Source organism: Sander vitreus, chromosome 14 (genome assembly GCF_031162955.1).
Source record: "Sander vitreus isolate 19-12246 chromosome 14, sanVit1, whole genome shotgun sequence".
Lineage (NCBI taxonomy): Eukaryota > Metazoa > Chordata > Actinopteri > Perciformes > Percidae > Sander > Sander vitreus.
Genome location: NC_135868.1, coordinates 30,154,272 through 30,176,720, shown reverse-complemented (window position 1 = coordinate 30,176,720; position 22,449 = coordinate 30,154,272). Strand labels below are relative to the sequence as shown.

The 22,449-nt window shown below is 41.0% G+C and overlaps 1 protein-coding gene across 1 annotated transcript in view; it reads left to right on the top strand.

Annotated features, from left to right (window-relative positions):
- Nucleotides 1-22,449, top strand: part of thsd7aa (thrombospondin, type I, domain containing 7Aa) — a 192,683-nt gene that overhangs the window by 113,972 nt on the left and 56,262 nt on the right. The window contains exons 8-12 of the mRNA XM_078267643.1: nt 6,166-6,360; nt 13,007-13,247; nt 17,620-17,749; nt 19,093-19,211; nt 21,601-21,704. Of these exons, the coding sequence (XP_078123769.1) occupies nt 6,166-6,360; nt 13,007-13,247; nt 17,620-17,749; nt 19,093-19,211; nt 21,601-21,704 (789 nt within the window). The remainder of the gene's footprint in view (nt 1-6,165; nt 6,361-13,006; nt 13,248-17,619; nt 17,750-19,092; nt 19,212-21,600; nt 21,705-22,449) is intronic.

Here is a 22,449-nt window from a genome sequence, read left to right as displayed (position 1 = left end):
GGGTGTCTGATTGTCCTTATTGTTGCTTTATTGGTTTGTGTTGACTAGGGATGGGAAGATTCATGATTTGCATAGGTGCATAAACATGATAGTGCACGATGCGAGTGCACCGATTAAAAAAGTGTGCACCCGATAGATGGACTCGCGATGCATCGTTTCTTACATCTTTGCATTGGTAAAATCTAGTGCTGTCAAACAATTAAAATATTTAATTGCGATTAATCGCATTAATGTCATAGTTAACTAGCAACTAATCGCAATTAATCACACATTTTTATCTATTCTAAATGTCCTTGATTTCTTTATTATATTTTCTCATTTTATTGCTCTTATCAACATGGAAACGTGGATCGGCTTGCTTGGTGCAAATGTTTTTTTTATTGAAAACAACATTGGCATACTGTAGTGTTCAATTTCACACTAACATTCTCACTTGGAGCAAATAATCTCTCACACAATGTAACGGCTTTGACGAGGGGGCGGAGAATTGGCATCAGCTGTGTGCTTGGCCATCAGCTGTGTGCTTGGCCATCAGCCGTGTGCTTGGCCATCAGCCGTGTGCTTGGCCATCAGCTGTGTGCTTGGCCATCAAGTGGTATTTCAGACTGGACGTGCTGCGATGATAGCTCAGTTTACAACGATAGAACACACAGATCACTTTGGTCTTGTCAATGGAACCATTTGGCCACTTTTTAAAGTAAACTTTCCATTCAGAATCTTATTGGCATCCATTTTCTATCCCTAACGTTAGCCTACTACTCTTTGGCCGACTCGCAAGCCCAAATAAGTGTGTGCGGCGTGCCTGTTGTTCTGTTTCCGGTCTAGCTAGATCCGGTGTGGTGTTGTAGTTTTTCTATCGTTACTAGTTTACTAGTTACTACAAAGTTTGCTAGGCCAAAAAGAACGTTAATCTTGCGATAAAAAAATTCACGCCGTTAAAATGGGTTTGCGTTAACGCCGTTAATAACACGTTTAACTGACAGCACTAGTAAAATCAGATTTATTTATGTTAATATGAGTCTGTGCCTTTATTTTTTGGAGATGTGACAACGATCCCCGCTCTCCTGGGACCCATCCACCACCCCGACTAGCCTCCCTACGCGGATTTTCGGCTTTTTATACTACTCCCTACCATTTTCGTGCTGTGACCATGAAATATGCTTCCCATTGAAATACATTACTTCACATTTTCGTGCTGGCCATCACATAAAAAATGAGAAAAACGTCCTCGTGAACACGTATCAATAAATTAAAAATAACGTGACATTTACATGAACTGCCGTGAGACCGGGCTGGATGTGACCAATAATTTGTGACCAATAATTTGGTATGGTTTGACTGTCTTGGGCGTGCTCTCTTATCTCTTCTGCTGCTGAGGCCAATGTGTGTCCAGCCACATCACATTAGAGATTAACATGGAGGAGGAAGAGCTACACATTCTACCAAATGCCTACAAATCAATCGACAGCGTCCCTTTACCTACACCAACCTGATCTCACAGAATTCCATGAAATGAACACGGCCCCTTAACTCAAAATCTGTGGCAGTTTCACGGAATCGCCGAAAATTCTGTGATGGGCCCACGGAAGAATACTATGAAATGAACATGATCACCAAAAATTCTGTGATGGGCCCACAGAAGAATTCCGTGAAATGAACACGGCCCCTTAAGTTAAGGCAAAGGTTGTGGGTGGGCTTACGTTTCCATGTGCCTCGTGTGTTGGCTCTCTCTTACCACATTTGACTCCTTGTGGTCTGTACATAAAGACTTATACAGATGTTTGTACAGGCAAAATTGCTCGGCCAGTCTTCCTAGCTGACCATGTTGAAATGTAACACGCAGCATGCGCCAAGTTCCAAGTTGCGGAGCCTTCGCACTGGACACGAAAGACATTGTGACGTCATTTTCTGGCTCGCGCACCACGCACTGGGAACACCATGGTGACCATGAATCTACCTTTAGGCTGTAATGTTACAATGACGTTCACACATATTACGTTTTTGTCGAGTTTTGCATAGGCTTGCATTACAAGAGGCTTAACAAAATGACCTATCAATGGTGATTCCCATAACCATGGTGTCTCACTCTGCCTGCCTGTGTCTGGCGAGAGAGAGAGGAGAGGGATGTCATTGATGTTCCAAACCTGATGAAACCCTTTACCCGAAGAACAACTGAGAGAAGGTCCATTTTTGGCAATGCATGAGCCTGAGAAAAAGTGAGACAGCCTATATACAGTGGTGGGTATAGTAGCCCACAAATACTCTCATAACAAATTACAAAAGCACAATTTTAGAAAACAAAGTCAGATAAAAGTAGAGAGGATTCTGATTTGTTATCATATATATCATAATTAAATTTGTTCTTCATGTATTAAACATTATTTTAATATGCCTTAAATGGAAGTGAAGTTTCTGCCACCTTGTGAAAGCGCTATGCAGGTTGCAGGCAGGAAGAATCATATCGTATGTTGAATCATATCGTATTGCAATAGCAGGGGGCATTGGATTGTATCAGAAGTTTTTGTTGGCATTTTAAGGCCTTTATTTTTTATAGGACGGCTTAGACATGAAAGGGAAGAGAGAGGGGGAAATGAGGAGAACACAGGTCGGAACCGAGCCCGCGGCCACTGCGTTGAGACTGAGCCTCTGTATATGGGTGCGCTCTACCAGGTGAGCTACCCAGACGCCTGCGCCATATGTATTTTTAATGTATTGGATCGTCGCATGGGTCTCAGACCCTCAGGGCTCAGGTGCACATCCCTAGTGTTGTCGAGTGTAGATCATAGGATGTGTTTAATTATCAAGAACTAGAGTCTACTCATGCATTGCTCCACTAACAAAAGACCCATGAAAGTCATCAGTTTCGTTCCGTCACTTTAGTGATTTCCTTCAGCTTCTATCACATGGAAGTCAAGGCTCCATATGTCCCCGGTCACCAACGCCACCCCACCCCCACAGCCATGTGGCATCCCTCAGAGCCTCTTGACTGGCCTCTTATTGATCTCTTGTTGTCTCCTTCTGATGAAAATTGATCTGTTTTTCCCCGGGGTCCCAGACGTGTCATTCGACTCACTGGTCGCCATTCTTCCAGCCCTTCACAATGAGATTTTCACAGATATGGTCCTTCAGTGACAGGATAGGCTGGAATGGGATGAGAGTGAGGACAGCCTGCAGATCTAGATCAGCATCTCAGCACCTCCACCCCTCCAAAAACAAATCCCTGACAAAAAAACAATATGCAATCATTGCGGACTATTTCTATTGATAGATGTTATGGTCCTGCAACCCATGCTTAAAGGAGAATTCCGGTCAATTTCAACACGTAGCTCTGTTGTTTGGAAATTTGGAGTGCTGGCAGTAGCAAAAAAAACGAAAACAATCGGTGCTGCCTACACCATGTTATCCTCCTGCTAGCTTTAGCACCCAACGTGTTTTAAGCCTCTAAACATGCTTGAAATGTCATTACAAGTGCCTACCCATGTGCAGTGATTCCTTCCGAGGGAACACAGTGAATCTGACTGCTGTAGATGTGACAGAAAGGCATAAAAGTTGTGTTAATCCAGCCAGTGTACATACCTCTGTTTATTTCCTGTTTTCCGGTCAAGTCCACACTAGTCGATTGTCAAACTCATACAATCCAATATTCCAGTCAAATTCACTGTGTTCCCTCAGAAGGAATCACTGCACATGGGTAGGCACTTGTAATGACATTTAGAACATGTTAAGAGGCTAAAAGCACATTTAAAAACTTGCCCTGTTTAAGCCTGTTGGGGCAGTAGCGATTGTTTTAGTTTTTCTTGCTACGGACAGCACTCCAAATTTCCAAACAATAGAGCTAAGTATTGAAATCGACCGGAATTCTCCTTTAACCTTCAAGGTTTTAGCAATAGATCTGAGCCTCTAGCTCTGTAGAGAAATAACAGGTGTATCCTGTTTGTGTCTGGGCACAGTGACTGTGTACACCATGCCAAAGTCTTGTCATGACGGTGATGATTCTCAGCTTTGGTACCATCATAATTACAACTTTGGATAAAACTAAAGACAAAATACGGTGTGTCTTGTTGCCTTTAAAAACAACCCATATCAGAGTTTTTTGATAATGTGCTTTGTTGGCCGTACAATAGGGCCGCAAGACATTTTCACACTAAAAATCCCAGGGTTTAAAATTGACCAGCATCCAACGGTGACATTGACATCCTTCCTCCTGACAAACAAGAGTCATAATTCACACAGCATTTGAACAAACAACTAATGGCATTGTTTTTCTTGGAAGGACTGTCAGGAAAAGTCTTCATTTTTGTCATTGAGTTCAACTCAGCTTTTGGATGTCGTCTTTTGGCAAATTGGAATCCATTTTAATTTCAGCTGGTCCAGTTTGTCAAAAAAGAGCTACAACACTTATCCGCTCTGAAATCACAAGTTGTCCTTTTTACATTACTGTAAAACAAAAAACAAAACAGTGTAAAACAGGCCTACTCCCCACGTACACCAGTATTTTTAAAAACGGGTTTTCCCGTCCACACATGCCCTGCACAAAAAAATCTTTGTTCAAGTGAAAACGCAAAAACACAATTGAAGCGTTATCAAAAGCACTAGGCATCAATACAACCATAACCCTAAAGCCATGTTGGCCAATCGTAAGCCTGAAAAAAAGCTATTACTGGGAGGCTACCTGGCTGCAATGGCACATCGACTGCTCTGTAGCACATTCTGACGCCTCTGTTCTTCAATATAGTGGAAGAGTCACCGTACATTTATGTGTAAACATGTAAAAAGTCCTGTTAGTGGTTACAACCAGCACTATTTTGGCCACGACCACCACTGCACGATATGCCGCCTCATTTGTGATGCCTCACAAAGGAGATAACGGCGCACAAACCAAAAACTCAAAAAAAAACTCACAAAAGTTTTCCCTTTCTACACGTTAACACTGAAAGCGGAGATTTCTGAAAATCTTCACATTGGAAGGAGTTTTCCAAAAAGACTGTTTTCTGTGACCTAAAACACAGTTTGTGGACAGTGTGTGGACAAAAGGCCAAATCGCATGGAAAAAAAACTACATAAAAAAAAAAAGCCTGTGTATGTGTAGAATAGGCCTGAGACAGTTTTAGGGGTTTTGGTAAGTGTAGTTTGGACTCTTTTGGACGGAGGCAGACTAGCAGTTTATCCCTGCTTCCAGTCTTTATGCTAAAGTAGACTAAGCAATGCTCCAGCTCATTTTGGCACACAGACATGAGATTGATATCCATTTTCTCCTCGCACCTTTGGAAAGAAAGCTGCATATTTGTGAATGAGCACATTTCCCAAAATATTAAACTATTCTTTTAAATATAGCTCTGCAATTTGCACTGCTTTGAGAAAAACTGTGACTTTCCAATGAGATAAAATATATATATATTTTTTTTTAAATCTTTTTAAATATTTACTTGCCTTTAAATTTTCAAACATCCATTTACTCTACTGAAAATTGCCTTAGTAATTGATTTAGTTAAGTATGCCAGAGGGGAGTATGTTGAAGTATTAATGTCCAGTTAAGTGATATTATGAATAAATCCTTTGGAAATTATTCATAAAGGTCAAGGCTATGTAGTGGAGTTATTGAAAAAGTATGCAAACACATTTTGGACTAGACTGACACAATACAGTCAAAGGTTGCTTAAGCTTTTCTACCCTTTGACATGTACAACGTATGTGCTATGTACTGCAACTTAGAAAACAGCACTGTGTACCCTGTTCCCAATGAGGATTCATGATACAGTATTGTTATACTGTCAGATGTGACCCTGTGAAACATTACCCAACACAGTCAGACACATTGATTTTGCTCAATGTAGCTGACAAAGTCCCCTGTCCTAATCTGTGCACCCTCATGTTCAGTTCACTCCTGTAAACCTTAGCAGTATTCATTCATGAAGACATACATTTAGCTTTGGTTTTTTTGTAGTGTGCACAATAAGCAGCTCTTTCATTATTTCTATGTTCTCTTTGAAAATGTTCTGTTTGGGGCAGCCCATCTCAATTGCAGTATGTGCTGTAATAAATATAGGAGTTGTTTTTTATTTGCACACATTGCTTGACTTATTAATGGGAATATGAAGCACATGTAGCTTTTGTTTCTACCTCTTTTCTATTTTTAATACCTTAAATTTGCTTGTGTCCATCCAGGTGAATATGTGGAGAGGCAGCTGTGCCGTGATGCCATCCTGCCCATGCCGGCCATTTGTGAGGTGCCTTGCCCAAAGGACTGTGCCCTGAGCCCCTGGACCCCGTGGTCTCTGTGCTCCCACACCTGCTCTGGAAAAAACACAGATGGCAAGCAGACCAGAGCTCGCTCCATCCTAGCCTATAACGCGGGAGAAGGTAACAAAGCAGTGCAGGATACACTGGCAGAGTCAGACAGATGTATGGTTTTGCCAATATATGTGACTCATATGGACCTTTTAATCAATTCAGGAATCAGTCATTGTCATCTGATATGAACAAATATACCAGGGGACCCTAACCCTGACCCAGCTATCCACAAAGATCAGTATCTGCCTTGACAAACCCATTTTGGTCTAATACCACAGTAATGCTAGTGGTGCAAGTCTTTAAACTAAAAAAGTGAACTGTCAAAGTAAAATGAATTATTCTGTGTGTTCCTCTACAGCGACTGCAAAGGTTGTGGCATGGGTTACTGTGATGCAGGGTAAGAAGTGACTGGAAGGATAATAGGCCTGCTGAACTGTTGCAAGCTTAAGGGCACAGTGTTTATAATTACTGTCAAACTTTATTCTATTATATGTTCTTTCTCTTTCTCTTTTTAATTCACAAGGATTTTGCCTTTGCTTTCTGTTCAAGGGCCTTCCCTGCTGTCGTTGGTCAATCCAATCTTCGGTACATTCATATTTGATGTTCTTAGACGACAGCAAGTGATTTTTGCTGATGTAGTACATAGTCTCCATATGTTTAACTAGAGGGATATAGAAATGTGTCTACCTTGATGTAATCTATTCCTTCCAATCTGCTGGCCCAGCAAAATCCCTGTGCTTTTAGAATAGAAAAAAAGCTCTTACACACTAGTAGTAGAATTGAGTATTCCTTAGCATTAAGTGTTGCAAACCCCTAGGTGAGGAGTGACTATCTAAATGGTTCTGGAATGATACTGGAGCAAGTGGCGGAGCCCCGTTCATTCCTATGAGAGTTGCTCAGTGGCGCATACAGCAAAAAAAGTTTCTTAGCTTCCAGGTTTAGTTCCTTGATATGCGGCCCACTAAATATGCGCAGAAGTGTTTGTCCCGCTAGCCTCGCCCGCGAGTTTCTGCTCTGCCCATATAAATTACATTGTGGTGATGTCACAGGTTTATATATTGCTTTTCTCAGCTAAAAGGGAAGATTTTTAAATACAAAAAATCCATGGATTAAAATTTTCAGAATAGAAAGAGTCATAACCGACCTTGTTGGCTGTTTGAGGTGTCCTGGCAGCAGTTTAAAGGCGTCTCCTTTACAATGGTGGCCTATAGGGAAAATCCTATCTGGGTCGCAGGGGGATTTTCCGTTGCAATACCGCCAGTGGCCACTGGAAGAAATTGGCGCGAAGGGTGAGTGCTGTTCCTTGGGAGCTAGTCTTGCATTGCCAGGGGAGAAAAACATGCTCTGGTTTATTGGCATTTCTTTAAACCAATCACAATCATAATGAGCAGTGCTAAGCACCGGGCAGAGCCACGGTGCCTCTGCAAAATAGCCTCGGGAAGGTTGTTTTAGTCGTGCAACAGACAACTGAGATTGGACAGATAGTCTAGCTAGCTGTCTGGATTTACCCTGCAGAGATCTGAGGAGCAGTTAACCATAGTCCTCACAAATCCACCAGAGGTTAGAACGCCAACACAAAGAAAGAGGAAGGTAACGGACATCTGGCCAAAAAGAGTGAAATCCGGTGGATTTTCCAGCAGCAATGGAGCAATCCCAGAAGTGAAATGTCGTGGATATAGACTACTGGTTAAAGCCCAACCCTCCAGGCTGCCAATCACTCTGTGAGAACTGAACCATTCTCACCAAACCTTGTTATGAGAAAAAATGGGATCTGCACATATGGTTAGCGTTTGGCTTGGCAGCAGAGCAGAATTTAATCTTTTACGTCCCTGCTTTTATTTTAACAGCTCTATTTGTGTTGCCTTCTGGACCACATTGCGTGGCATGCTGTCTTTGGCATATTCACATCAATGCAGCATCCACGCTGGAGTAAGGAGCTGGCTCATACTGTACATAATACATTTCCATGTGAATGGTTCAGGAGGATGTCCATGCCAGAACGCCATGCATGCTGCAACTTGTTAATTATCTTTCCGAGCCTTTAGGAGGCAGACACTGCCGCAGTGTTAGATGGATGGGAATCGACAGAGCATGGAGATAGAAAGGTTGATGTGGTGTGTGCTGAATGAAGCATGAAGTCAAACAGAACTCTCCTGGCCATCAGCTATAGCAAACTGAGACAGTCTTGAAAAAAGGACTTCAGTATTAAGCCTGGGTCACAAGATAGACTAAGGAGTGGTAGAGTGGAGAGGATTAGTGCAAGAACCACACCTTACAACAATTAAAATCTGTCTGTTGCCGCCTTTCTCGATGAAGACATGGAAGGTTCATGTTTTTGTATGTACACCGGTACTGTGTAGTTTCTTGCAATTACGGTGATTGCTTTTTCTTTTTTAAACCTGGGGCTGGTTGCACAAAACACCTTAACTTCGCTCCTTAGGGATGAGGCTTAAGGCTTAAGGTCTCCTTATCTGAAGGACTTTCTTAAGGGTTTTGCACAGAATCCCTTATAAGGTTTCCTCAGATAAGGAAAAATGTTAAGGCATTTACTGCATTGAAAGAGATTTTACTGCAGTAAAATTCTAGAGTTTCCATGGAGACCGTTTGTTTGCTTGCAATCACGCTTGTGATAGCTTACCTGCGACAGGCGCTATAATCCTGATGTGGGTCCCGAAGTGGTTGGCTATCCCACCCTCCTTGTGTCGACGGGAACTTCACCAGGGTGTTCAGCAGAATCGGGGAATGACACAGCACACCGTTGACCTGTGGACATGAAAGACCTTGCCTCTTATTGACTGGAAAGATCCCGTAGCATATGACCAAACTAAAACCATAGAGAAATCAATAATTGCAAAAGGAAGAGCACAGCTGTGGAAAGTAGAATGATCCAACTCTAGACGGTCCAATCAATCATACATTGACTGCAGGTCAATAGTCTAAAATCAATTGCCGATCGTTAAGCGTATCCATGTTGCAGTTAGGATGGAGTCAGAGGTATCTTAAGGTTTTGTACTTACTTTGGTTGCTAAGTTCTTTTGTGCAACGGTTAGGTAGAATGTATTAAGGACAACCTTAATGAGAAGTCTTAAGGGTATTTTGTGCAACCAATTTTGTTTTAAGGAAACCTTAACTCTGACTTTAAGGAAAATCTTCACTAAAGGTGTTTTGTGCAACTATCCCCTGCATCTTAATGTCATAGTTTGACCATCATTCATCAGTTATAACATTTTACTTACAGCTGAAAAGAGCTTAATATAGCTAGAATAAATTATCCACAGAGTAAATAACATGTCAAGACAATGATGATGTTACAGAGTATAATATTTTGAAGAATTGTTTACAGTGCTGCAAAATAATAACTAAGTCCCCAACTCTTTTAAATCTGCAGCCATTCGAGCTGTGCATTTTTCAAATACAGGTCTTTGATTGGTAGCACTTAAATATTTATTAACTATTTAATTAGCCAGTACAGCAATACTGCTGTGTTCTTCTGAGTTAATGAGCTACACGTGTGATAAATGACTGTTCTGATGAAATGCAGTTTAATCTTTTATACATGACCCTGCAGACATAACCCCTGCGCTGTTACACAGAGGTCAGCCATATCTTCTGTCTGAGGCTCTTTGTCATGTCCAGTTCAGACGCTCCATCTCTGTGTAGAAGATGACATTCAATGCTTTCTGAGGTGCTAATGGCTGATGTTCTCATCAGGGGTTCTCTTTTTCCAATGCGATAGCTGCTGCAGATGACAAGGTTTAGCGGTGAAGAGGGTCACATGGTGTGCACACACCACCTGGGTCCATGTCCAGGCTTCTGGCTCTGCAGAGACATTCTGCCCCCTGGGTCATCTCATCTCTGTCAATCCACCAAAGAGACCCTCTGATTTATCTCTCAAGCTGCTTCAGCTTTATTTGTTTTACAACAAGTCATTGGAAAATCAAAGCTAAAAGCTAATCTATATCACTGCACAAATACTGGGATGGGATAGCCAACACTGTACCGCTAGCCAACGTGTATTCTGTCACTGTTTTGGGGCTTTAATGAAGAAAATAAAAATAATTTATGATGATGGCTATAGCTGTAGATTTATCCTGTTTACCCAAGCATACTGTACTTGATACAGGGTTGGGTTTACATACATACTACTACCTGATATATTGATACACAGTAAGTGCAACGTGTTTCAAAGCGAAGTTACTTTTTTTTAATGCAGTTTTTAACGTACAAATTCCACTTCATTTGTTTGTTTCCATCTTTGGTCAGCTACAATACAGGCATCACTTTTAAACCAAGCATCATAATCAGTACTTGGTATTATTATTAACTTTAACTATTCATTTTCTGCTTGTTCTCTTGTTGTTGTCCAGCCAAGTTAGCTATTTCTTTTACTAATTGCCCAGTTATTATTCTCCTCAGTAAAGTCCCACAAGACAGCAGATGCTTTATATTTCTATGTGTGCCACTGCTCAGTTTGCTACTTTAGAAAGTTTTTTTTCTCTTTGTCTTTGTACTGTACTATAACCAGTTTCATGCCTTTCATATTGAAAGAAACATTGCTATAATAATAATAGCCCTACATGTTATTTATATAACACAATTCATGCATTGAATGCAGCTTAAAGTGCTTTACACAGAAGAGGTACAGTCAATGCAATAATAACTAGAAGGGCACTTAGAGAGAGAGCAACCTCCGCCAAGTCATGCCCTATCTCACAATGTTAATGCAGTCTAACGTTCCCCAGTCGGGAACTCATTTTTTCCTATTTATTCCAACACCACATGAATGCAGCACAAATGTCTGCAATGTTGACAAAAGTGAAAAGTAATTTGTGTATCCACCCTGTGATTCGGATCCCCTTGAAAATGTAATGGGTTCTTACTTGGCCCATGCTACAAACATCCATCAAGGTTCATGAAATCGCGCCGTCTAACAATGAATAAGAAGGAAATGCAGTAGCAAACTGTGACTCTTAAACCTTGATACTCTGGCCCCCTTCACTGATCAGGAAAAAATGTTCTGTCTTAAAGTTAGTTATGAGAATGCCAGCTCTGAAACACTAGTCTAGCCTTAGAAATGCAACGAGCAAACAGCACGGAGAGAGTGAGAGTTATCACCAAACAAGAAACAGCTGATTTTTTTAAAGAAAATGCAAATCCTCCATACAAATAATCACATCATCACACGAGCGTGTGTGCACTTCAGCTGAATATGGTGACACTGCCAACATACCACACAAAACCAACATTTTATGCCTACACATAATGATGCCGCGCTCACGGCCAAGTAAATATTAGTGACAGACATTGTGGGCAGTGACCAGTTATCAATGCATTTTAGAAGCCACCACCACAAACAATCAGTATTGTTAATAAATAATATTATTAGATTGGCAGAGCGGCCTATTAAATATATATGTATTGCTATTAGTATTATTATTTAGAAAAACAATAATTATGAGTAGTTACACAAGCTGTAACATTAGTTTGGCTTCCATCGCCAACCTTCAGGCTAGATGACTAGTTTATTGGTGTTGTTAGCTTGTGATTTGTGTCCCCCACAGCAGACAGGACTTAAAGTTAGTGATAACAAAGATGCCCATTTAGAATGAAAATGATTGGTCAATTTGTCATTTGAAATTTCTCACTGAAAACTATTGCTCAGCTCTCTGTAAATGTATAGCTGGACCACCAATCACAGAACTGAAAACATAACATCTTCCCAGCAGCAAAATTCTGATAGGTCGACGATTCATTTAACCCTACACATTCTATCATTTCACTAAACTTCTATAGGCAGGGTTGATTTTTAACATTTTAGATGTTGATTATCAAACCTTTTTTTTTTTTTTAGAATATCTTTTTTTTTCCTTGACTGTGTGCTCCTTGTCATTTTTGTCTATTAAAGGTAGTCAACCTAAAATGTTTTGTGCGGTTGGCACAGCTAGCATTAGCACAACTTACTAGCCTAGCCTTAGCAGCATTTATAGTCATCTCTAAAAATCAAAGTTTCACATCGAAACACTGTTTATAGGCAATGGTAACCACTGGTTTGGTTGTTTCTTTGAACAAGTCTAGTCTCCTTACAAATCTGTTGAAGGGTAAAAGTTCACTCTGAAACTCGGTGCAGCATTGTGGCATGTTCTGCCATTTCATAAATATACCAATGCGGTGGCAACCTGAGCCTCTGCTTCTCTTTATAGTGACTTCCTAAGGTATTGATTCTGGCTCATGATAGATCCAAGGATCCATACAATGATAAAATAATTGGGCCAAAACACCTTGGCTAATGTTGTCATAAAACTCTGGCAGGCCAAATACACGGCTGTAGACAAAATAACTTAAATCAAGTCTTGGACAAATCCGAGCAGTTTCAAAATTGAATTAAGATTGACTATAAATTGGGCCGGTCTGGGTCAAGAACATGTCCAAACGAGGCCAAGACAGAGACAAGTGTGAGTCAAATCACCAACAAGACACAGACAATTACAAGGTAATGGGAATGTCTCAGACCGGCCTTGATACAGAGACCAGACTCAAGTACTGCAGACTCTTTGTGCGTGCCTTGGATATGTCCTTGTCTATGTGATTCTAGAATACCCTTCAATACCCAAAAGTTTCTAACAAGCTTTCCATCTTCCTGTGTTAGTGCAGATGTTTTTCCCGTCTGTAGTACAGCTAAGACATTGACTCTGGTCTGTGTTCAATCATTTCTCAGGTGGAATCCAGTGTCCCAATATCAGCGCCCTGCAGGAGGTGAGGAACTGCAATGACCATCCCTGCACTGTGTACCACTGGCAGACCGGGCCATGGGGCCAGTGCATAGAGGACTCCTCCATCCCATCCACCAACACGTCTGTGGGCAGAACACGGGGCGATGATGCCTCCTGCTCAGTGGGGATGCAAACCCGTAAGGTCATCTGTGTCCGGGTCAACGTGGGCCAGGTTCCTCCGAAAAAGTAAGATTCCACATAACTGCTTATTCATGCAGTTCCGGTGTGATCCGGGTCGAATTTGAACCGTTTTCAAAATTTCAAAATCAGAAATATGTTAAAAAAAAAACAATCAGATTACCCAAATGATTACCCATGGATTCCATACAGGGCTCTGTGCACGTACAGTTAATGATCACTACATTCATTGAATTTTGGGTGTTTTATTAAATTTTATAGCATTTGAAAAAAATAGTATTCTGACAAAACTTTGACTCTTTGAAGTCTGTGATTATCCATCAATATACGATCCTCTAATATTGATGATGATGATGATGATGATGATGATGAATCATTTTATTTCGGTTAACATACATGAAAGAAACCCTTATTTCCAACAATTTGCTACCGTACTGTAGCTAACTGAAAAAGGAATAGGATAAAGCCAAAGCTTATTTTTGCCTATCCTATCCCATAACGCCTATAGAATCACCCAGAAATCCAACAAAACTAAATGAAACCAAATACATGAGTACATTTTACGACTTACATTTTATTCAAATTACTTCATAACCGTTAATTAATCTAGATTCAAAAGCTTTTTTGAAACTCAACAAAGAGGTACACATTAGTCTAAATAATTAATAATTTCAGCTTTTTTAACTCAAAAATTTGGTATAATTTTGAAGTAGTAGTTTATTAAAAAAAAGTGTAAACCTCGTGGTAATAAGTTGGTGTTAGTGGTGTATATACTGGTGGTGGGGTGACAAAAGCATCGAAAACATAGAAAAAAGCAACAAAAACATTGTAAAATGCCTGAAAAGTGTTGAAGAAAGGGATAAAAACGTCCCAAAAAGTGTCAAAAACATCGAAAAAAGCGTCAGAAAAGGTGTTCATTTTCAATTTTGGACTACAAGTCCATGGTCGACAGGAAGACAACACAAGGGTTAAAGTACATGAATGTCATCCCGTCTCTGTTACATACAGTACGGTTTAACACGGGACTGTTCAACTGATGTCAAAATATTAACATATTATTAGTAATCAGGCCTGATGCTCAGGACAGAACAGGCTGGATGTGAGAATATATGTAAATGTATGGATTTTAATTGGATCCTTTTTATGATTTCAATTAGAAATGAGTTACGGAGTGGGAGGAGTTATTTTGGGATCCAGGGCTCATGAAGTAAAAGTATCAGTCATTTCCTGCAAAGACAATGAAGATGACTGTTGGTGCGCTTTCAAGACTTGAATTGAAACTACCCCGTTAAATAATCAGTAGAAAAGAAGTAAGCAACTTTTAGAAATTTCTGTGCTGAAACTCAAAGGTACAAGCCTGGAGAATGTGCTCTTTAGAATGTGCAACTAAAACGTTGAAAAGCGCATTTTAGTAAGAAACATCTGATCACCATGCTTAAAATTCTGTAGCTAGCTGTAGTTAATACCTACTTCCGCTCAATTTTACATTTCCCTTCAGTACTCCGTCTGGGTTTCCGGTATATTCGCGGGTTTTCTCCGGCCAAATCTTTACCGGTCCAATCGGTGAACAGAGGGAGTGGCTGAGAACGATGATGTTGAAATTGTGCACTTGTTTGAGTTGTAGTTCCGTAATAGCGGCGGAGAAAGATGCGAGTGAAGCCATTCGGTCCGTTGTGGCAACGCTCCCGAATATCCAGAAGTTAAAGCCCGAGCAAGAACAATCTTTGCTGAGTTGTGTTGTGGCCCTCCTCTCCATGGGGTTCGGGAAAAGTTTGATTTTCCAGCTCGCTCCATTGGTGGTGAAGGAGTTGGCTAAGGCGAATGCTAGCGATGCTAAGCTGACATCACGACCAAACGTTAGCGATTGGTTATGGCAGATCCAGAGTGGCGCTGGGCAGATCCAATAGTTTTAAACTTCAACAGAGTACCTGCCTTCAAGGAAGTTAACACTTGGAGAGAGGCCAAACTCTCTGTACAGATGAAATGGACCAGAGTCTGGTAGGACCAGGCTAATGGACCAGAGTCTGGTGGGACCAGGCTAATGGACCAGAGTCTGGTGGGACCAGGCTAATGGACCAGAGTCTGGTGGGACCAGGCTAATGGACCAGAGTCTGGTAGGATCAGGCTAATGTACCAGAGTCTGGTAGGACCAGGCTAATGGACCAGAGTCTGGTAGGACCAGGCTAGTTAATGATTAGACTTGGTAAAGACCTGATAAAAGATTCAGCAGTTTAAATTAGTTCATTTTCGATTCAAAGTCAGTTTTGGATAGATTTTGGATAACCCTAACTTTTGTACGGTGTTTTGTTTCAATTGGAGCTGCAAAGATAAATCGATTAGTTAACTTTTTTAAATAATCGCCACCTATTTTGATAATCGATTACTTGGTTTGAGTCATTTTTATGACGCGATCACAGAAGTCTTGTATCATGTGGTCGCGCCGACAGTGTTGTTGTCATTACTTAGAATTCCTCATGGGGGAGACAGAAACCACGCACTATAGCTTTAAACAGATGTAAGAATAGTTCTTGTAAATGCAGTCAAATCCACACAGCATGGGTATAGTAAAGTCTTTCTGCACCCTTACTCCTGAGGTGATGACATAATTACCAGTGCTTCAGTACCAATGCTTCCATTTGTAAAAGTGAAAGGTAGCCTTTCCTTTTGGTTGCAGACTTTATTTGCACATGGCACAGTGTGCCGTTTAGTCTCATGGTTAGTCTGTTGTTGCTGGTGTCTGGCAGAGGTGTTAGCTGATGAACTGTTTTAAGCATCTGGGTTTGTTTCCCCCCTGAAGGCATCTGCTGGGAACATGAATTATCTATTTATTTATTCAACAGAACGGGAGCATTATTCTGGCAGCACAGCAGCACTACGCAGGCAAACCCCGCAGCCCCCATGCTGTGTATGGAAATGAATCTCACTTTTTATTCCTGCGCTTACTCCAAAACCAACACATGCTGAGCAGTGAACCTGAAGCCTTGGGACACACTTTCACATCAATGGAGGGAGGGGCACACACTTTCACCAGCAGCACCAGCTGTGGCCAGGATGTGAGGATTGCCACCAGTAAACATAAATGGGCATTAGATCATTCAAATGCATTAGAATGATAAAACAATGAAATATGTATGAGGATAATTACTAGGTGTTGTTTGAATGGGTTAAAAACTGTGATAAGTTAAAAATATATATTTTTGAACGTGTGCACATAGCATATGTTTGGTTTGCTATAGAGCGTCTTACACAATTGATTGGTGATTGGAATTCTGAGCAGAGCTAATTTCTCAGTTGGTTCTATAAACACATGAAGTCCTGTTTTTTTCATGGGGAAGGGATTTCAATTTTTGGGAAAGGGTTAAGTTTCGGTGCAGCCAGGCAAATCACTATTGGTAAAAGGAAATGCAGACTTTAGCCTATTATAATTTGAGATGCAATCCATCCAAAACAGTTCTAAAAAAACAACAGTTTGGGCCTATCGTTGGGAAAGCATTAATGTATTGCAAATGTATCTAAGGTGTCCCCAAGGGACTTGGCATTGTTGGGTTTACACTGACATTTCCATTTCCTACATCTAATATTGTACTCATCCAAATTAATAATGACCAAGGCAATTCACTTTTTTCACGTCACTTTATGTCATATGCTTTGGTTACCCATGCACCCACCCCTTTTCTTCCCTTCCTACCTTTCCTTTTTCTGTTCTTTCCCTAACTGGTCTAAAAATTCCTAGATAGAAGGAAAATGTGCTCTGGTTTATCGCATTCGTCTTGGGCGGCGCTTAGGGCTGGACGCAGCAACGATGCCTCTGCAAAATAGCCTCCAGAAGGAGTGTGATGAGAAAAAAAAGAAGATGAACATAATATGATTGCCGGTTTTAGCTCGGAGGATGTTTCCCGAATCGGCCAGAGTTTAGAATCCCAGAAGGTGTGGGATATCTGGCCGAAAATGACGGACATTTGGCAGAACCTCCTGCGGCATCGGAAGTATCCTGTAAATTAAACGTCGTCGATATAGATTACATTGCCACTAGAGGCAGCTTGTCAGTTACAGTAAAACATACTGCATGTTGTTTTTAGGTATTAGGTATCGTTGTAACAAACAACTGATACTGTATGTGTTTTTGGAAGGATAGTCTGGACTTCTCCTCCTAGTCTTTGGTTCATTTTAAATGTAATGAGCTGCAGTAAAAAGCTAAAACATGAAGAAGAAAAAAACACTACACATTAAGAATGGAAGTGCCTTTCTTCACTATGCTGCAGTCACAGTCTCACAAAAAGATCCAGCGCTAAAGTCAGGCACATTGGCAGTCTCCACATGAACTCCCAGCATGGTTCCTTTGGTTCTGATCCAGCACATCTCTATCAGATTTCCCTGGGTACTGTGTGTTTGTCTGAGCAGGTCAATGATGTACTTTCAGGTGTCCAGAAAGTCTGCGCCCAGACACCGTCAGGCCCTGCTTACTGCCATGCAAGAGAGACTGTATCGTCACCCCGTACAGCGACTGGAGCCCCTGCCCATCAACATGTCAACAAGGTAGCTCTTTGTTGGCATCACTACACACTGTGAGGCCTTGCAGTATCACACAGTCCAAATGCAATGGTGTTAGGAAAGGGAATTCATTCAAGCTGGTATGACTGTGAATTAATGAAGCACACCAAATATGCTCATCATTATTTCAGCACCAGCAGAGAGATAATAAAATCATCATGCACACTAAGACAGAATACTGAAACATTCAATTCGGTTTGGATTGTGTCATGTTTAATAAATCTTATGGAAATACAGTCAGTCTTTTCTAAAGAAAAATATCAAGAACATTTGTAAGGAGCGGACTGTGAAAGCTATATATACAGAGGAAACCATAAAATGCATCTCTGGATGGATGGATGGATAGATGGATGGATGGATGGATGAATGGATGAATGGATGGATGGATGGATTGATAGATGGATGGATGAATGGATGAAGGGATGGATGGATGAATGGATGAATGGATGGATGGATGGATGGATAGATGATAGATAGATGGATGGATGGATAGATGGATAGATGGATAGATGGATGGATGGATGGATGGATGGATGGATGAATGGATGAATGGATGAATGGATGGATAGATAGATGGATGGATGAATGGATGAAGGGATGGATGAATGGATGAATGGATGAATGGATGGATGGATAGATGATAGATAGATGGATGGATGGATGGATGGATGGATGGATGGATAGATGGATGGATGGATGGGAAAACCAACACTCAATGTCAATGCTATTGATTTTTCCAGCCCATATAAAAAAATATTAACAGTTACTGATTTGTTTGGGTTACACTCAAACAGATTGCTCCCAAATTTAAACCGGACTAGCCACCTGTCCAGGGTACTCTACCTACCCCTTGCCCAATGCATGCTGGGATAGGCTGTAGGCCCCAGTGACCTTGAAGAGGATAAGTACATTTCTGTTCAGGATTGGTATCTACAATATTGTATGAAGCATGGCCGTCGGCATTTCCAGCCATGGTATTCAATATTCAACTTGATTTTATCAGCCTCCCTTTGAAGGGGTCACTTCCAGCAGATGGTGATCAAATAGATACATTACAGATAAATGAAGACCAAGTTTCATTGCATTCATTCTACATTGACACATTTATTGAAATATGGCCAAGAGCAAACAAGACGATCCTCTTCCAGTACTTTTTCAAATCTGGGAGACGCTGAAACTTAAGATGAGACGCCAGCATTGTTTACGCTGCTGCGATTTTTTTTTTACATTTATCCTAAGTTGCTAGTTTATTAGGTTCACTTAGCTAAAACTAGGTACTAAAATGTAAATACGTGTAAATAATAATAAAATCGTGTGTCTTTGCTTAGGTGGTAACACCAAGAAGAAGCAGTACCGGAAACGTATTATCATCCAGTTACCAGCCAATGGGGGACAGGACTGCCCTGAAGTGCTGACTCAGGAGAGAGAGTGTGAGGCTCCATCTGTCTGTCACGGATATAGGTAACTGGTCCTATTCAACATAAACACCTGCACACGTTACGCACTGACAACGTCATTGTTGTAATAACAAGTAGGAGTTATTGTATGGGGATTTTATGATGGCTATAATACTCGCATGGCCTATTTGTATTTGATATTTTTAAATTATGTTGCATATATGGACAGGCAGAGGGGAAATGCACTTCTCTTTGGATATATTTCCTTTAATTTCTGATGGTATGGTAGACAATTCATAGTGTGAAAAAGAATTGGGTGCCCAGATACAAAATGACATATGGGAGGAGAGTCTAGGTTATATTTACATGTGTTTTAACTAGGGCTGTCAGCGTTAATGAGTTAATCGCGATACGATTAAGGGCCGACGCGTTGCGATTCATTTTTTTAAATCGCATTAATCGCATGCTGGCATTTATTCATTTATTTTACACTTCACTCGGCTTTGCGTCGTGCCTAACAGGCTACTATTTTGACCCTTTGCAGCACCGTTACTTATCATCAAGCTGCCACTTCCTCGTAACACATCCTGCTGCTGCAGGCTGCAGGCATGATGGAGAAAGACAGCAGCAATGAAATCCTGAATGGAGCTTTTTATTTTCCAAAACTCCCGGACGACTCGTAGACAAGTCGAAACCATATGCACGTTGTGTAAAGCCGAAATAAAATATCACTGAAGCACATCAAGCTTGAGCTACCACCTACGGAGCTAAGCATAGTAGTACAGTTAACGTGATGCTACCAGCTAGCATGCTGGAGAGTGTTACTTGCCGACCTGTGGATGAAACCAAATCCCAAAAAATTACTACAGCTCTTGCGAAACGGGTGGCAACTAACTGCAGACCTGTCAGCATCGTAAAGACGTACTACGGTTGGCATGTTCTGACCCGTCTCATGGCCGTCGAGGGAGACAGCAGCCTCACACAGCCTGTACGACACGGAGAAAGCAGCCACACTGGAAAAGCTGCAAAGTGCTGCAAACACTGTCTCATTAACCGGTGATCACTGGACGTCAGTGAGGAATCTACATTATTTAGGAGTTACTAAAAAATGGCTTTTGATTGTTAATATGTACTTAAAAACTGTTCTGAAATGCAAAATAATAGAATTTTAATCATGTGATAAAATATGCGATTAATCGCGATTAAAAAAATGTAATCGTTTGACAGCCTTAGTTTTAACAAAGCACATCATTGCTTAATACAGTTTACCATTATAAACAGATTACACTATTCCAATAAGAAATTACACAAAATTGTGGCCGGGTCGGGTTGGATCAGTGGCTAGAGCGGGCACACATATAATGAGAGGTTTATGCCTTGAGATAACTGTGATGATGATTGATACTATTAAACAATAATAAAATAACCTGAAACCGCTTGAGCGGTTGCAGAGGTCTGGTGAGATCAGATTTCTAACCCAAGGTTTTTTTAAATGTCAAACTTGTCTTCAGCCTTAACCGATGCTGACTCAAGTGAAATACCATCATTTCTTCATCATTACAGATCTCTTCCCATGGGCATTGCTATGTACCTGCAACACACGGCAAGTGTGGCCTCAAATGAGAAGAACATAATTGTATGAATGACTTTTGAGAATAACTAAACCTGAACCAGAGGTTCGCAAACAAAACAGGCTGAACCAAATTTAAAACCTATTCATTTGCGGGGGACCTACCAGGTTCAGGTTGTGTCGCCGAACTCTAGATAGCAGTGTGGGTATTTTCCTATTGCTTCCACTGCAACCATGGTCTCCAGAGCATGGACCCTTGTTTTAATTGGTGCATTGCCATGATATTCCTCACATAAATTCATGGTTCCTTCATGAAGAACTGAATTTCATGATCTCATGACTCATTTTTATCTTGCCATCCTGGGGTCTAAATCAACCTGTGGGTAAGTTCGGGCAGTTAATTTGAGTCCACCACTATACTCACATGGCATACTCTTGCGCCCTTTTGCCTATGGACCTGGCTTATGAATTGTGACCTGTATGCATTGAGTCTATGTTCCTGTAGGGAGGAATTTATTATTGTCACTCCCACCTGCAGGCAGTGCCTTTGCATGGCGTTTCCTTGTGGGGAGTAATGAAATCAGAGCCTTGACACCAAATATCAACTCTGTACATACTCTACATTCACATATTAGCCTAATCCATTCCACATGAAATTGGCTGACTGAACTTTAAATGTTTGTCCTACTAGCAGCAATGCTTTAACAATAGCATAGGTTATCAGTGTGTTGTTTGCTCAAGCCAATGCTTATGAACAGTGCATTTTCTAAGGTTTGCTAGCAAGGCATTTAACTTGTATTGGTGTTTTCTATTTGGTCCAAGGAATAAAACTAGCAACCATCTACCCCTCCCTTCTCTGATTCTTATACCTCTTCTTCTTTAGGTGGAAAACCCACAAGTGGCGGCGATGCCAGCTGGTTCCATGGTCAGTTCGTCAGGACAGTCCCGGAGCTCAGGAGACCTGTGGACCGGGCCTGCAGGTTCGGGGTGAGGACAGACACACGCACAGATTACACAAACCTGCATCTTATTTACTTATCTATATGAACGCTTGAGTTAACCCTCCTGTTGTCCTCAGACCAAGTTTGTCTAAGTTGTGAAAACGTTTCTACATGAGAAAAATGGGTTTCTTACAACCAAATTGCCCAATCATAACATGAATGGTTCCATACAATGCTCTTCTCAAGTAAAATTAATGATTAGGTCACTACTTTCATTTAATTGTGGCTGTTGTCTTGAAACTGTTTAATTCAATTTTATAGCATTTAAAAAGAAAATGAAATGGTTTCAAAACAGTATAACTTAGCTTTTAGTCAAAATAATTCATAATTGACAAAAACGTCAAAAACGTTGAAAAAAATACCCAAAAAGTGTTAACTTTCAACTTTGAGACAGGAGGACAACTCAATGGTTAAACACGGCAGGAAGGACAGTTTAACCAAAAAGGCATTAGACAGAGCTGAGATGTGGTTTTCGTTGGGATCTGGGACCACTGATCTGATTCTTCCATCTTTGCTCTCTTTGCAAGAGCCTGGAATAGGGAAGTTGGCATCAAAGCAGTACCTGGGGGCTGCGTACAACTTCAATCTCCCATAATGTTATGGGACTGGGAAGAGGGATGTGAATGTTACAGTTTAAGTGTAATGGAGTCTCAAAATCTCACCTTCTCAGTAAGATAAAATAAAGTACGGCTTAAAATGCCATGGTGTCCGTTTATTCAGAGGGTGGGTAG